The sequence below is a fragment of the Buteo buteo genome, chromosome 2, assembly GCF_964188355.1.
Source record: "Buteo buteo chromosome 2, bButBut1.hap1.1, whole genome shotgun sequence".
NCBI classification, from domain to species: domain Eukaryota; kingdom Metazoa; phylum Chordata; class Aves; order Accipitriformes; family Accipitridae; genus Buteo; species Buteo buteo.
In genome coordinates, this window is record NC_134172.1 from 57,933,482 (window position 1) to 57,949,070 (window position 15,589).

At 34.9% G+C, this 15,589-nt stretch overlaps 1 protein-coding gene across 24 annotated transcripts in view; it reads right to left on the reverse strand.

The window, feature by feature from the left end:
• CLASP2 (cytoplasmic linker associated protein 2) overlaps window positions 1–15,589 on the reverse strand; it is a 152,798-nt gene that overhangs the window by 21,154 nt on the left and 116,055 nt on the right. For 17 of the 24 annotated variants that reach the window (XM_075056125.1, XM_075056061.1, XM_075056023.1 and 14 more), the window contains 6 exons: window positions 14,823–14,929; window positions 11,331–11,575; window positions 10,617–10,680; window positions 4,593–4,756; window positions 3,323–3,401; window positions 3,109–3,159 (listed from right to left, as the gene is read on the reverse strand). In XM_075056125.1, coding sequence (XP_074912226.1) covers window positions 3,109–3,159; window positions 3,323–3,401; window positions 4,593–4,756; window positions 10,617–10,680; window positions 11,331–11,575; window positions 14,823–14,929 — 710 coding nt within the window. The remainder of the gene's footprint in view (window positions 1–3,108; window positions 3,160–3,322; window positions 3,402–4,592; window positions 4,757–10,616; window positions 10,681–11,330; window positions 11,576–14,822; window positions 14,930–15,589) is intronic. The other 7 variants (XM_075056089.1, XM_075056184.1, XM_075056071.1 and 4 more) reach the window with 1 other exon arrangement.

The following is a 15,589-nucleotide window of genomic DNA, read 5'->3' on the forward strand; positions in this document are numbered from 1 at the left end:
TTGTACTCTTCTAAGTTGAATTTATTGTACTTTTGCTGGACTATAAACACTGAAACATTTGTCCTGTACAGCATATAACACAGACATTTTGTTTAAGAATAGCACTACTATAGTGAGCTGAAATACAGATCGAGCCACAATTAGCACTATTGCTCACAAAAAAAAAAGATTAGACATAAATGGAACTGAAGTGCTTCATAAACATCTTTCACAGATAATGAAATTACAAATTCTGGCACAAAAGTACATGCAACTACCTCCAGAGATTCAGGAAATACCATAAGGATGCTACACAGTCAGTGCCAGAAGGCAAATATTTTCCTGTCCTGTGAAAAATTTGAGATTTACACCGTTTCATTTGCTGCATCAGGGCAAGATAAGAGAAACACTTCACATTACAGGAAAAAAGACAAAAGGAGAGAGGAATGTAGAGAAGCTGCTTTACTTAAACCAGAAAAAAGTCCATCTCTTACAGTGCTTTCCTGGGATGCAAAAGACTCTACTCTGCCTTACTCAAACTAAATAAAAGCAATCACACGAAGTGACTTTCAGATTGCCACATCCCAGGTGTCTGTCCCTCAGTTACCAAATACTTAGGAGTGACTGCCTCTGCCATTATTTAACCAAATGACTAAAAGGTAAACTAAAGATGAATTCTGAAGGGCTCTTTCATCTCTGTGAAGCTGTGTCATTGGTTGGTTAGGTTTTTGTAAATCCAGAAATTTTAATAGGGACTTTGGAAAAAGAAAAAAATTCTTCTGATGAACTGTGGCAAAAACCTTTGTCAACAAGTCAGTATTTTCAAAGTAAAGAAGGGTTCAGAAACTTGTAATGAACTTTGGTCACAATGCTTAAATCAATTCCTCACTGCGTTTGAGGCATTTGATATTCAACCTGAGAAAAAGGAAAGTGATGAAATGAAGTGTATTTCAGGACAACACTCATCCTTTGGAAAGCATATGTTCTGCATCTGTGAAAATAAGTTTAATAGAATATATGCCATCTAGAAAATTTGACTCCTATGCCCATCCACACATTTGACCAAAACAGATACATGCATCTGGCACCTCTAAACTGCTTCAGCAGTTCACCACACCTATATGTAAAATTATAGCAAAACAAAATAAGATGAATACAGCGCAATACACTGTGCTGCATCCTCCATGGATTAGGTCAGCAGAATTATATCTTCTCTATGTTTGGTCCTCTTACTGGCTAGCTATCCAAATCCACCTCTGTGGCCACTCTAAAAGCTTGACTTTTATCGTCCAAGACTTAGCTGTGTTTCTAAGTGTAAGAACAACAATGATAGTTTACTCTAAAGAATCATGATTATTTACTACCACCACATGAAAACCAGAGGGAAAAGTCATTTGCAGAAGGGAATCCTTCCACAGAGCAAATTTCTGATCTACCACCCCTTCTTATATCTGACGATCTTTAAGGATGCTGAAAATCCTTTCTCTGATTTTTCCTGTCACAGTGAATGCTGTTTCTCAGTATGTCTAGCCCAAAGGCACACTCTGCAACAAAATAGTAATTTATCAGAATAAGAACAAAAGCTGAAGACTTCAAGAAATGGAGTAGTGCCCTAGGATTATCAAGTGATCTGATAGACATCTGGGTGCACTGAGGATGGGATTTAGACAAAACACTCAAGAACGTGGATATTAAATAGATACTTTTGCAATTTACATTCACTAACTTTACTGTCTGGATCCTGAAGTTGTAGTTACCTCACAGAGATGGAAGTAAGGTGTAGATACCACTTTCTTCTGAAAAAAAGCTTACCTTCTCTTAAACAGTTACATACTTCACTGTCCCAAAAATTCCTTTTAAATACTCTTGATTTTATTTCAAACTAACAGGTGTTGTTCTGTGGAGGTAGTTTTTACCAACATCTTGATTTCAGCAGTCTCTCTCAAATACTGGAAATTATTTTCAGCGTGTCCTCCCATTAAGTGCTTCAGAATTCTTAATTCTTTCTAGGTTGCACAGTGAATATTCTTGAACTTAGCCCCAACTCAGCCTATTAGGAGTCCATGTCTCATTCCAAATCTACACTCTCAACTTTGAAACATGATCGATACGCGTTTACCAGTTATACTACTGTATGGAATAAAGAACATCTCAACCATCAAATTCACCTTCCTGGGGAGGAAAACCAAGTAAAACAAAACCAAGCTCAATTTGTTCCAAGGATTTATTTAAACAACAAACTGATTTTTACTACCTCATTTGCTGTCTTGAATAAATGACAGCAGTCCCTTTTTTAACACAGCTCTAAGAAGCAACAGTGGTCAACATATCAACTGTTCTCAAAAGCTTAAAAATGTAAGTTTTACTGTATTGTAGACAAAAAAGGAATATTCATGTGACTTTAGGTTCAACATAACTTTGGAAAAGTCGTATTCTTGTGCAGTATCGAACTATGTAAAAGTATTTCGTGCAGGATAGAGCAGAAAATGCCAGTTATCATATGCTTGTTATTTCCCCATTCACTTCACTTGTAAATCTTCTTAGGATTTGATGCATTTATCCTAAAAATCAACTCTCTTTGGAACTGTAAATGTACTACAGATTACATTTTTACTTTCCAGTTATACTGGCAGGTCTATGTGCTATAGATTCTTATGTAAAAATGTGTGTAAATATAAAGCTACACACTGCTTTCAGAAAAGTAAGTGTACTACAAAGGGAGCTGATTTTTAATACAGTAACTCAAGTTCATAGTAATATTAAAATAATTTAAATTCATTCAAGACCTATCAGGCTGAACACAGGAAAAAAATATATATAAACTAGGAAAACACAACTGGGAAATCACAAACATAAAATTAGAAAAGACTTGATAGAGTGAGTTTGCATAACCAGCTTGATGTTAGGCGGCCACATTTTTGTTGCTCATTTTTACTGTACTGTGGTTTTATTAGATCTCTCTCGCAGCATTTTCATACTAGTGAAATGTTTAAAATTGAACATCTGCATGCTTAAAGTTTCTCACAAAGGTTAGTAGCAGCATACGAATGCATTCAAATAAAAATTATTGGAAACACTGTAAGAGTTTGACTTAGGGTTAAGAATAAAGACAATAATTCAGACAAAAACCTTTGAGCTCCAAAAAGAGCGAAGCTGGTCCTGTAGTGCTGGCTTGACTGTCTGAAAGTTTACAAAAACAAAATCCACTAATTGAAAACCTTTTTTTGGTTGGGTGTTTTTTTTTTAAACAAAACAAAAATAACAATCCAAATTCAAATATTAAGACAAACAAATGTGTATCAATGAAGATTTATGTTTGCAATGCAAGCCTGAAAATTCTTACCTTCAGGCTAGGTGTTTGGGTTTGATCAACAGTAAATCTCATTAAAATACTGAATTGGAGGTCATTTGGAAAAGATTCCCTGTAAAACAAACAAATCAAATCATGTTAAGTTACATGAAATTTTCTTTTAGTACCTGTTGAGAGGCACTAAATAAGCCCTCATTCTTCTCAGTAGAGAAAAGCTTTAGTACTTTTAAAAGAAAAAAAAATTTCTACCCATTTTGTTGATATTGTATCTGACTTTCAGAAACATTCAACTAGCATGTAAAGGACAAAAATTAAGAAATTCCTGCTTTGAAGCAATTATAGCTAGAATAGGTAACACAAGTAATAATGAATGATATAATGATGATATAGTTGTATTCTGACTCTAAATCTATGCAATCCTCAAATTAATAGGAAATGGTACTGCTAAAGGTATATACCAGGCTCCTCCCGCACACTTCTCTGAACCATCCTGTTCTACCTTGGGCTGCCTCTGCTCTCCCACATTGCACACTCGGGGTATGCCCTTCAAGGGCTCTGCTGCAGCAGCAAAAAACAAGAGATGTAGCAGATCATACTCCCTTCTCTCCCCGCAACATATACCATACCTTTCCCCTGATTTCACTGATGTGATCTGCCACATGAATAGGTTCAGCAGAGGCCTAGACTGCTTAGACTGTCCTGTACTTCAGAGAACAGAGGATGAGAAGTAGATCCCAGAGTTCCTCCAACTCTATTTAAAAATCTAGCCTTCATTTAGAAATAATACTGGCCAGGGATAGGCAGCTCTGATGGCCCCCAAAATCATGTAAGATCATTTTGGATCAGGCTATTCGTGAAGTTTGGGGAGAGTGGAAGACAGAAATCAAATCCATTATTGCGCCATAGCTCCTTAAAAGCCTGCTGGCAGAGAGATGAATATTGCAACAATATTTTTATATCAAAATAAAGAAGTTCAAACACAAGCACTGCATCACTGAACACAAGGCAAGACAACAAACATACATGGCTCGGATGCACATTTTGGAATCAGGTAAGTAGTATCATATTAATTGTTCAGCATTAAGGACTCAAACCCTTTCAACTAAGAGTCATTTAGGAAAGCAAAATGCTTAAGCAGCGAGGTTTACTGAAGTTTCATGTTCTGTTATTAGATCTCTATTTTTCCAAGTATCTCATAGACACTAAAAAAACCCCCAAAACTTGGAAGTAGCACAAAGGTTTGTATTTGGTTTTTAGTGTTGGGTTGTTTTTTTTTAAATTACTTTTTTTATTAACTCATTACCTTGTGACATCAAGTGCCTTCTGAACTTTTGCTTGTACAGACCCAAGCAAATCAGCACCCATCTTTTTCAACAGCTGTGTCAGCAGTACAAACAGCCAGTCCTGCAGGTCTTCTTTATGGACCTGGATGAAGTCCACCAGTGTTTCCAAAAACATACTGAACACCTACAAGGCAGAAGAAGATGGAAAGAGGGTAGGATGGGGCAAAAGAGGAAATGACACTGACATATGCTGAACTTACAAACAAAGAAGAAAGCAGTAAGGGAATCAGAGGCAGAGAAAGGTAGTGTTTTGCAGCCAAGCAGGAAAAGAAAAAAAAAAAAAAAAGAAAAAAAAAAGAAATCTTTCTTGCCCTCTCATCGGATTTTGATACAAGAGTACATTGGAAATGTTAGCGGACTTCTGCAGAAGTTTGACAATTAGGTATTCCATGCAGTTTCGTCAAGAAAAGAAATGCTTACTGTGATGGCTGGCGCAACCTCAATTTTTTCAGTAAAACAATTTTTTACCCTTTCAAGCTTTATCATCAAGTTGATTTGACATATTCCTCAGACTACAAAACCACTTTCTCTCTAAAACCAAAAAAGCTGCTACAATTCTTTAGCAAGATATTGATTTTAAATATCTGCATTACTAAATACTGCAAAATCATGAAAGCTGGCCAATTCCTTTACATAAAATACTTGTTGAACAGAACAAGATTCTCTTGCTATTGCAGGTATCCAAACACAAAATTATTCACTAGAGTATGGAAAAAAGCCACAATACATTTCAGATTGACAGGTGTTTAAACCAGAGAAGTACCTTCATCTTTTCAAAAACATGTTATCCATTGTGTTCTTTTCTAACACATAATGTTGAAAAGACTGCATTCAGGAAAGAGGGGGAGAGCGAGGGGGGAAAGAGGGGGAGAGCGAGGGGGGAAAGAGGGGGAGAGCGAGGGGGGAAAGAGGGGGAGAGCGAGGGGGGAAAGAGGGGGAGAGCGAGGGGGAAAGAGGGGGAGAGCGAGGGGGAAAGAGGGGGAGAGCGAGGGGGGAAAGAGGGGGAGAGCGAGGGGGGAAAGAGGGGGAGAGCGAGGGGGGAACGGCAAACCGGAAAAAAAAGGAAAAAAAAGGAAAAAAAGGAAAAAAGGAAAAAAGGAAAAAAGGAAAAAAGGAAAAAAAGGAAAAAAGGAAAAAAGGAAAAAAGGAAAAAAGGAAAAAAGGAAAAAAAGAAAAAAGAAAAAAGAAAAAAGAAAAAAAGGAAAAAAAGGAAAAAAAGGAAAAAAGGAAAAAAAGGAAAAAAGGAAAAAAGGAAAAAAGGAAAAAAAGGAAAAAAGGAAAAAAAGGAAAAAAAGAAAAAAAGGAAAAAAAGGAAAAAAAGGAAAAAAAGGAAAAAAAGGAAAAAAAGGAAAAAAGGAAAAAAAGGAAAAAAAGGAAAAAAAGGAAAAAAAGGAAAAAAAGGAAAAAAAGGAAAAAAAGGAAAAAAAGGAAAAAAAGGAAAAAAAGGAAAAAAAGGAAAAAAAGGAAAAAAAGGAAAAAAAGGAAAAAAAGGAAAAAAAGGAAAAAAAGGAAAAAAAGGAAAAAAAGGCTTATTGTATTTATAGTAACCTCAGCACTCAGACCAGGAAGAAGGGCTTTTTGGAGGGAAGGGGTAAAGCAGGGCATGACAAATAGGTAACTTAGTTTAAACGGCCTCTTTAGTATCTCACTAATTTTATGTTTTTTCAAGACTTACAGTGAAATCGGGATGTATATGTTCTATACCGGTGTGGCCCATGGGTTTCCCATTTCTCTGAGAAGAAAAATGGGTGTTTGGGCTGAAAACGTTACCTTCACAACCGATATGCACTCCAGCACCAGCAGATCAGTGGGTACCGAAGCAGAAGTATTGCTATGATGCAAAAAGGGTTGGAGAGAGATTGCCTCCTGAGTATGTATGACGTGGGTACAAGGTTGGAAATAGCTGCTGCAGCAGAAGGGCTGGAACCCTACATCCTCCTGAAGCTCACCTGGCTTGCCATAAGGCCAACTTCTGCTGCTGTCTGTGAGAGTGGATGATCCTAAACTGTGATCATACCTCACATGGCTGCAGAAACCAGTCCACGGAAGTGGGCTTTCTTCCACAGCACTGATCAAGGCTGCTGCATGCCCACATCACTGAAGAAATTAGATCTCTTTTCATGTTGATAATGAAGCCAGGGTAGGCAAATTCACACCATAAAGTGAAAAAAAAATAAATCCATACAGGTATCTTTAAAAGAAGTGCCTCAAAATTTACAATAGAAATGAAAAATAAATTCAGGGTTTTTTTGTCAAGAAAGGCAAAATGATCCTTCAGGTCCCTTCAACCTGCTATGCTATGACTCCTTCAAGATCTAATAAAGACCAAGGAGAATCTTTTCATAGACATGTTAAATACTGAAAAGCTGTGTTAGAAACAAAGCAGTACAAATCCTGCTAAACATAAAGCCCATCAGGATGAGTTAATTTAATTAACTTCCCTTTTGGGGCAAACTACATTGAAAAATTTAAAACTAACTAAAAAAAAAAAGATAAAATTGCTAACTCCTCTGCTCTATGTCTAGATTTGTATTCAAGTCTGAGGTTTAAAAATTACCCTCCCAGTAGTGGGAAGAAATTTTTATGCTTGGGATTGGAAATGTCTTCTGTACTTGGCTAAACTGAAACAATATACCACTTTATGCCCACTGCTTGTGCATCCACAATTATAAGACCTAGACAAAATGAAACCAAAAAGTACTTTCTGTATTGTAATATGACAGTCTTTGGATTTCACAGACCTAAAATTCAGGAAAAATATACTGGACTTAGGCAAACAACAAAAAAAATTCTGGTGCTGTAACGATTACACTGAGGGTCTTACAATTGTATTTAAAACCCTTCAAATTAAACTATACAGCTCAGCAGAATTTAAAAACTGTACCTGTTCCTTTGAGTTTCCAGACACTGACACACACATCTTGTTCATTAAAACGTGCAAGCTGAACAAACTGGTTACAACCTCTTACTTGATGAAGTAACATGGACTTCTTATGACACTTTAAACATGTAAAGTGGTTTAAATTGAAATCATTATGAAGTGAATTATGAATCACTATGGCAAAAGTGCTCTAAAGATCCTGTGCCAATGTTTTAGCTGTTAAAAATACACATAACTGAGGACTCAATTTTGTTTTCAAGCTTTGTTTGATTTTAGGTTTACCACAGTGAATGTCTGGAGAAAGCTCCAATAAGTTGAATCATTTTATTGCATTTAAAAAAAATATGAATCATACCATTTTGTCTTAGGCCATACCATGAAGAATTTAAGACAACTGTAAGAGCGTTTAAGGTAAAGGATTAATTTGGAATGGAAAATGGTACTCAACCACTTATATGTTGAATAATGTTTGTAGGTACTGTGATTTTTGCAGTTTCCATTTTTATGATGTAAACTAAAATTCTGAAATCAAGCATCTAAAGTTGAAGTTTTTAATAATTTGATAGCAGAAAAAATAAACACATATGAAAATAACTGTCAGTGATCTACCTTTAAAGTGAATTATTTCAGATGTGCCAACCACCACAATATAAAGCAGGAATGCATAACCAAACAATGTCAGTTAATTAGTAGATAAAGCACATCTCGAAACTTTACCACACAGTTTACGTAATTGTATATAGCATTTTATGATTGCAAAAGGCTTGACACTGCATGAACTCTTTGGGGAAGAAAAATAGAGAAAAAGGGTTAATTGCACATTCATGCAAGTAAGGTTAGGCTTCCAACAAATATTGAACCAACTTACTCTCTAAAGAGAGTTCCAACACAGGGGACAGCATGCAAAACGAAACAAAAACAAAAACAAAACAAAAAACAAACAAAAAAGGGAAAAAGATAAAAACACACAAATTAGTGGCCATCAATACAAAGTTCCTGTATGGAATATAAAACGAAACAAAACAAAAAAGGTATTTCAAAACTTTTATGATAAATTCAGTAATTTTATTTGGATACGCAATGTATTTTAAAAGTAAGCACTTGGCATGTCCTTCAAATCATTCTCACATTTTCTCCTCCAAATAATATTACTCTCTTTTTCTAAGCAATTCCCTACATCCAGCTATCATGGTAAAGTAAACCTTTAAAAAAAAAAAACAAACCAAAGAGATGACAATAATTCCTACAGACACTTGAAAAGAGTCTAAGGTGAAAATTGTCTAGCCATAAGTGTGTGAAATTTCACAGCTCATGAACTCTTAATACTTAAAGGATCCTCCTGATAATAGATTGATAACTATTAATAGCTTTGCAACACCGAAAAGCAGGCAAGGTTTCAGTGGCTGGAATGGGTGTACCACATATGCTATAACACATGCCAAATTTTCAAAATCAAAGAAACATTATTTTGTCAGAATGCTGAGTAAACCAAACAAAACAATCAACTAGGATAATTCCATGTAACATTCCTAAAGGCTTAATGAAAAGATAGAATGCTCTTCTAACACATACAACTAAATCTTGGAACATTTTCATTATCCTTCCCTGGCTCCCCCACTACAAAAAAAAAATCTCCAGGGTAGTTCTGATATATGCATAGCTGCAATATTAATTAACACAAGAACAAGCAAAACTAAACCAAGCTGCTACTCACAATTTTGTCATTACTTCATTTAAAACCCAGTAATATTTCAACATTTAATTTGCTTTCCTTTCCTCTGTCTTAACTGTTCTTTTTATGGACTGTTTTCTTCAGTTTCTCTTTAACTGCTTGGCTTTGGCCTTTTCTTTTGGATTTCTGCAGTATATGAGCAACTTTAATACCATGTTGCTGTGTGCAATGCAAGTTTCTTCCAAAATACAAGGTGTCACAGATAGCAGCTAAGTCACTTTTTCCAGCAGGAAAAATAAGGAGGACAGATGAACACTAAGTTAACCTGTTAAGACTTCTCATTAGTCTGATTTTAAATTTTCCACTGCAGCAATGAGGAAGACTTAAAAAATATGTAAAATGTATTGCATAATCAAAGTCATTTTTCAGAATTCTGCTGGGAAACGCCAATACTTCTGAAATAACTACTTTGGTCTGAATTTTTCTGGGTTATAATTTTATCAATTTTGAAATATGGACACAAAGTGGGACATATTATACTCAACATAAAAGATAAAGGTTTCTTCTGAACAAGCCTATAATTAAAAAAAAAAGTTACATGTTTTTTACATGATACCATTATAACTTTGTTCAGCTCCTTACTTACCTGCAGTCCTTTTGCTATGTGAGATCACTGCATATATAAGCTGTACTAGCAACCCACCTCCCACAAAAATTGTAAAAATACTATCAAGATAAGTGTCTCAGTTAAAATATTTTAATGGTCTTATAAAACAGAAGGATTACTCTCCTTGTTATATCATCTATACTGGGTCTTTACCTAGGTAAAAGTGAATAAAACATCGCATTTTCTTTCATACTAAAGTATAGTCTCCACCTTACTTATTGAATATTAACAATGATGTAAAAATTATTTATTCAACAGTCTCAACTGCCAGCCCTATCTATGAAATTCGAGGAAGACATCATAAGCTATGATAATACAAAATACATTGGAAAATAAATAAGTACACATTTGGTATAGTTCAGACTCATCATGTTTAATGTAGACCACTTTCTTTATGATTTAATTTACTGCACCAGAGCCTTTTGTTTCTAACAGAGAAAATCATTACTCATGTTGAAGTGGCCTCTGTAAACAACACGACTTCTTAAAAATACTTACAAATTTTGAGCACAAACTGTTGAACTACTTCAATGCATTTTAGCTGAAACTAACCTTTATTTCAATTATCCTGCAAAAAAGGTGGAAAATTGTCTTGTTCAAAATTGCAAATTAAATGGATTGAAATCTGATTCCACTAACTGCTTATTTAATATAGTTTGTCCATTTTTAACATATGCAAATATCACTGACATTTTTCCTCAACTGGCTTTCTATTAATGTATATTTTCAAACATTTACTGAAAGTAAGAAAAACCTGAACATACCTTACTGTGAGGATCAGCAAACATTCTTGTGAAGATTTCACACAACCTTTTCAACTCAACACGACTGTCAAAGTGACAACAATACATTAGTCAACTCCCCTGCTAGTACTACCAGAAAACTAATGCACAACAATCAGTGAAATTAACTGTAAATACTGAATCAAATAATCTAGTAAACAAAGTAAAGAAAAGCATTTTGCTTAAGACATGGATAAAAATGTTATAGATTTGGTCTAAAATGAGACTTTCAACCTAGAAATGGCTCTTTCAACTAATTCATATATTATACCATTCCTGGCCATTTTAAAAGAGTAGGTAATGAAAAAAGGTATTCTTAGTAGCTAGTAGTAAACCATTTCTTCTGAATAAATACCCAACAAATAATAGTAATAATAATAATAATGATGAATAAATTATAAGTAAATAAAAATAAAGGCCTTCCATCAATACTAGATGCAAGCACTTTAGGAATCTTTTGTATTGCAAGAATTCTCTTGATTTTAAATTCCATTTCTTAAACTGAGATTTTTAAACAGACCCTATACAGTAGTGGCCTGAAGTGACAATAGCTTCCTCATTCCTTCCCCCACCTTTCTCAGAGACACACCCCCTGCTTTCCCTCTCCCCAGCTGTGTTCATTAGCCTCCTTGCCTACTTCTCTTGCCTCCCTTCAACTCTGAAATAAAATACTTTTCTATTAATGTGTCTTCTTACCTTAAAGTTCTCTGGTTCTTCAGTAAGTTTTGCAGGCCTAAAAGGCCTTCTTTTCTCTCTGACCAGTTGGAGCTGGCACAGCGATTTAGGACTTCAGCCACATCTTCTGTCTGTCTCATATACGTTGGTATGCTGCCATTCCTAGAGCTATAGGACCTTTCTGAACAGGCACTTGATGCATCACTGTTGGCATCATCATCCGAGTACATCCCATAGGACTCGTATCTTCTTCGCACAGGCTTCTTCTATTATACAGAAACACCCCACATTAGTACTGATTTTCAAAGAGATAGTATACATAACCATAATCAGTAGAAAGACTGATTCAAATAATCAGTGTGACCCCTACTCCCTGCAGTGACAATTGGCTCCAACTGTTCAGCAGGTCAAACCAAGTTAATTAAAATATTTTAAAGAAGTATGGCTTGCGTGGTATTCCAAATACAAAAGCAAAGCAAATGCAGAGAAGACATACGTTTGATGAAGCATTACATTAAAGGTTTACTTGTAAAAATCCATAAAATTGCATGATAGGGTCACATAAAAATTGTATTGAAAGTTAGTTATTTCACTTAATAGCTTTATATATGTTACAGAATATAAGAATCACGTCTAAACCCACATATTCTGTCATTTTAACTTACTTCCTATCATACATGTTAATAGCAAAATATTAAACTGTTGAAGAAGGAAAATAGTTTCTATACCTTAGTCCGTATGTCTCCTAAGAGCTGTTAGCAGTAAATTATTGAAAAGAAACAGATATTGAGAACAGGAAGGTAAGGCATAGCAGCATTGTGACTATTAAACTACCTGCCACTGGAAAATGCAGTCTTATTGTAAATTTTGTTCTTAGCTCTCTGTATCTGATTAGCATATCATGCATTGCCAAGAAGTAGTTCGCTAAGCTTCCATTTCCAGGGAAATATTACATATCACCTGCTGGTTGGTCACAAAGACACCTCTGTCATAATCTTTCTGTCTTATGCAGTGATATTTGAGCATGAAGACTTAACACATGCAGTCAATTACTAAGTATGAAACCTTCATTTAAACTTTATTTTTCCATCAACTTCTCCATCTGTCTTTGTTTAACTTCATTTCAGTAACTAAATTTTGTCATTGCAACAATTACTACAGCAATGTCCTACAAAAAAATTAATTACATAATGCAAAATCCCAAATCTCCTAAAAACAAAAACAAGCCAACAAGACAAAACACAACATGCCAAAGGCAGGAAAAAAAAAAATTTAAAAAGCTACTTATCCTAAAAGGAAAAACACACCCCGCTGCCATTCAAATTTTGGTGTTGAAGCTAGTAGTTAAAAATTTGGTTCCATTACATACTTAAAGAAGCAGTAGTATAAGTGATTGTTTTCCCCTCAATTACGATTGCCATTTGCACAAGCTTCTCATTTTTGACTGCAGAATAACTTAAAAGGATATCACAATAAAAACTAGTCAGCACATCACGTAACAAGCTTACTGTCAACAGAACAAGCATACATACATGTGTAAGAGAATAAAGGAAGGGAAAAATCACAAAGAAATGAGTATTTTTGAAAAGGGTCTCCGTAAGTAAAAAAAAAATAAAAAAAAATTAAAGAAATAGAATCTGAAATGCCCAAGGACTGTGAAGTAAAAGGTATGAAAATATGCAAAGATCACCATATTGCTGCATTTTATGTGTCTTATATTCAAACCAGATCTTAGCCAGAAGACTGATACCCCTTTGGCTTGAGCAGTATTATAACTGGCCAACTATTTTTCATACCAGAAAAATAGTAATACAATCCAGAATATTTTTGGTTTTTATATTACATCTGTCAGGACTCTACATTCTACCTTTTAAAAACAGTGTTCTGAGGGGGGGCTTCAGTCTACAATAAAACAAGAAGAGTGTTAATAACTCTTGTTAAAGAAAAAAGCCATTTGTACAGGGCAACCTGTACACAAGCATGGCAGGCAACCAGGTAAAATGTTGCTGTTGTTCATCCTTCTTTGTAATGACCGACTCTAGCTAAAATACACAAACTAATTTTCCTCTAACATTTCTAGAAGCATCATGCTATTTTGGATCCAGGTAATACAAACCAGTTTCTATGAACAAACTTTATACATATAAGCCTCAAGAGCAGTCATTGGAAACATGAGTTTCTCCTCAATTTATATTCTTACTATGTACTTTGCCCAGCTGAATTTGAAGAAGCTATGAAGCTACTAAAGATACTCTTCATGTAGCACCAGTGTGGATAAAACTATAGCACAGGCTTTCAAATTATAGCCAGAAATTTTTCATGTTCCATGGACTGTTTTTCTGTTGTTCCCTATTCCAAAATCCAGACTGACTTCCAGTTTACTAACTAGCATTCCCCATCAATGCTGAAAACTTTTTGCAAGTTTACAATATAAAAAAGGGGAAAAACCACTCAATCTCACCATGACCTCTTAGGCAAGACTGCACAGATATCCTGATCTCTATGCCAGTGAAGGCACACAAATTTCAAACTAATGTGCCAAGAGAGTATTAACCAAGAAATCAATAAATTGCCATACTATGAACATGACAGCGTTCTCCAGATTTTTTCCTCTGAAATTTTGTTTCTCTCTATCCAATCCTATCTGGCTATAATTAAATTTTTTAGAGTCTAATTTGTAGTTTTTTATTAATGTTCTAAATAATATTTTTGTTAAAACAGACTAATAACAAATTCTTTAAAGTATTCTGATAACTAGGTAACAGGTACTTACAAATATTTAGTGATATGCAAATAGTATACAATACCTGATAAAAATGTATCTGATTCATAGCGTCAGTATTTTAAATTAATTGAAGATTTCAGCTTGCTGATGTAACAGTCAGAATAGCAAAATACATGATGCATTCAGTTTGGCTAACTGGGGCAGAGAGGTGGAAGAGCCAAACCCACCCTTTTAAAGAACAGTAAAGGTTAAGAAAGCTAATGGTATAACCAGTTTTAAATTCATTTTGAATTTTGAAAACAAAAGAAACCAAAAACTAAACTTATGAAATGTTGCCTGCCAAGTCACCAGTTTATCTCTTCAGCATCAATCTCACATGTTGTCAGACAGAACAACTTTAAATGGAACCCAAGCTTATGGTAATCACAGTGCTTAAGCTGTCATCATTCCCAGCTCTGACAAGCCTTCAACCTGTCCAGAAGTTTGGCTGTTGTGGGAAACTGCTGGTTAGTGCTACCTGCTCAAGTGTCTCCTTGGACCACTCCAACAGAACAGTCCGAGACTATTTCCTGTCTGCCATGGAAAAACATACATTTCTCAAAAGTTAAGACTTCTGTAGGGAATACAAATTCCAATACTTTGCAACTCTAACAATTCAGTTTCGCTTTTTTCCCCCACCTAGAAGCCAACAAAATAATGAATGACAAGTTCTTTTGGATACTTTAGTGTACAGGTACCAAACATTTTAAGAGTCTGTATCTTAGACAAGGTAAGTGCTAGATTCTTACCAAAGCATCTGCTACTGCCTCTTCCACGTCAGAACCTGTGTTCAGAACTCGCATAGCACTAACGGATGACGACAACCTACTCGACTGACTAATTCCAAAGCCGGTACCTGTTACGACAACAAAAATGAATATAAAGAAATCAGTCAGAATAGCAATATGGGACATTAATACCACATTCACTTAAAAAAACCCAAGCAGAAGAAAAGCATTTGCTTAATATTTCTAATACATTATGTAGTGGCTAAAATACTGGTTATTTTCATTCTGAAGTCTTTAGTGGTGCAGTGAAAAGTAAGAAATGAAGTTAAAAAAAAAAAAAGTCGGTCATATACAAACATACTATTCCAATATCACAGGGGAAAAAAACCCCAAACAACAAAATAATGGTTTTAACAGAAAGAAACTTTCTTTTTTTTTTTTAATTAATGTCTTCTTCATTTTGGGTTTTTGTTTTCATTTAAAAAAAAGGCAAATACAATAGGAAGGCTATTGAGAGTGCTAATTAGAAAACTACATGCATAAAGAATGCTCTACAAATACTGAAAAATGGAAAACTAAAAAAGTTCTTCTGCAAATAAAAATAAAATGGTTGTTGTTAAGGAAGAAAAGGATTAACATTGGAGGGTGGGGGTGGAGACGAAATCTAGCAACATAAACATCTATCTGGATTATTAAAACCACAAAACTCAAATTAATATAAATAATTCTTTTAAAAACTGAACTATGAGAATAACCAAGTGGGTGGGGAAAAAAAAGAATCCAGGATG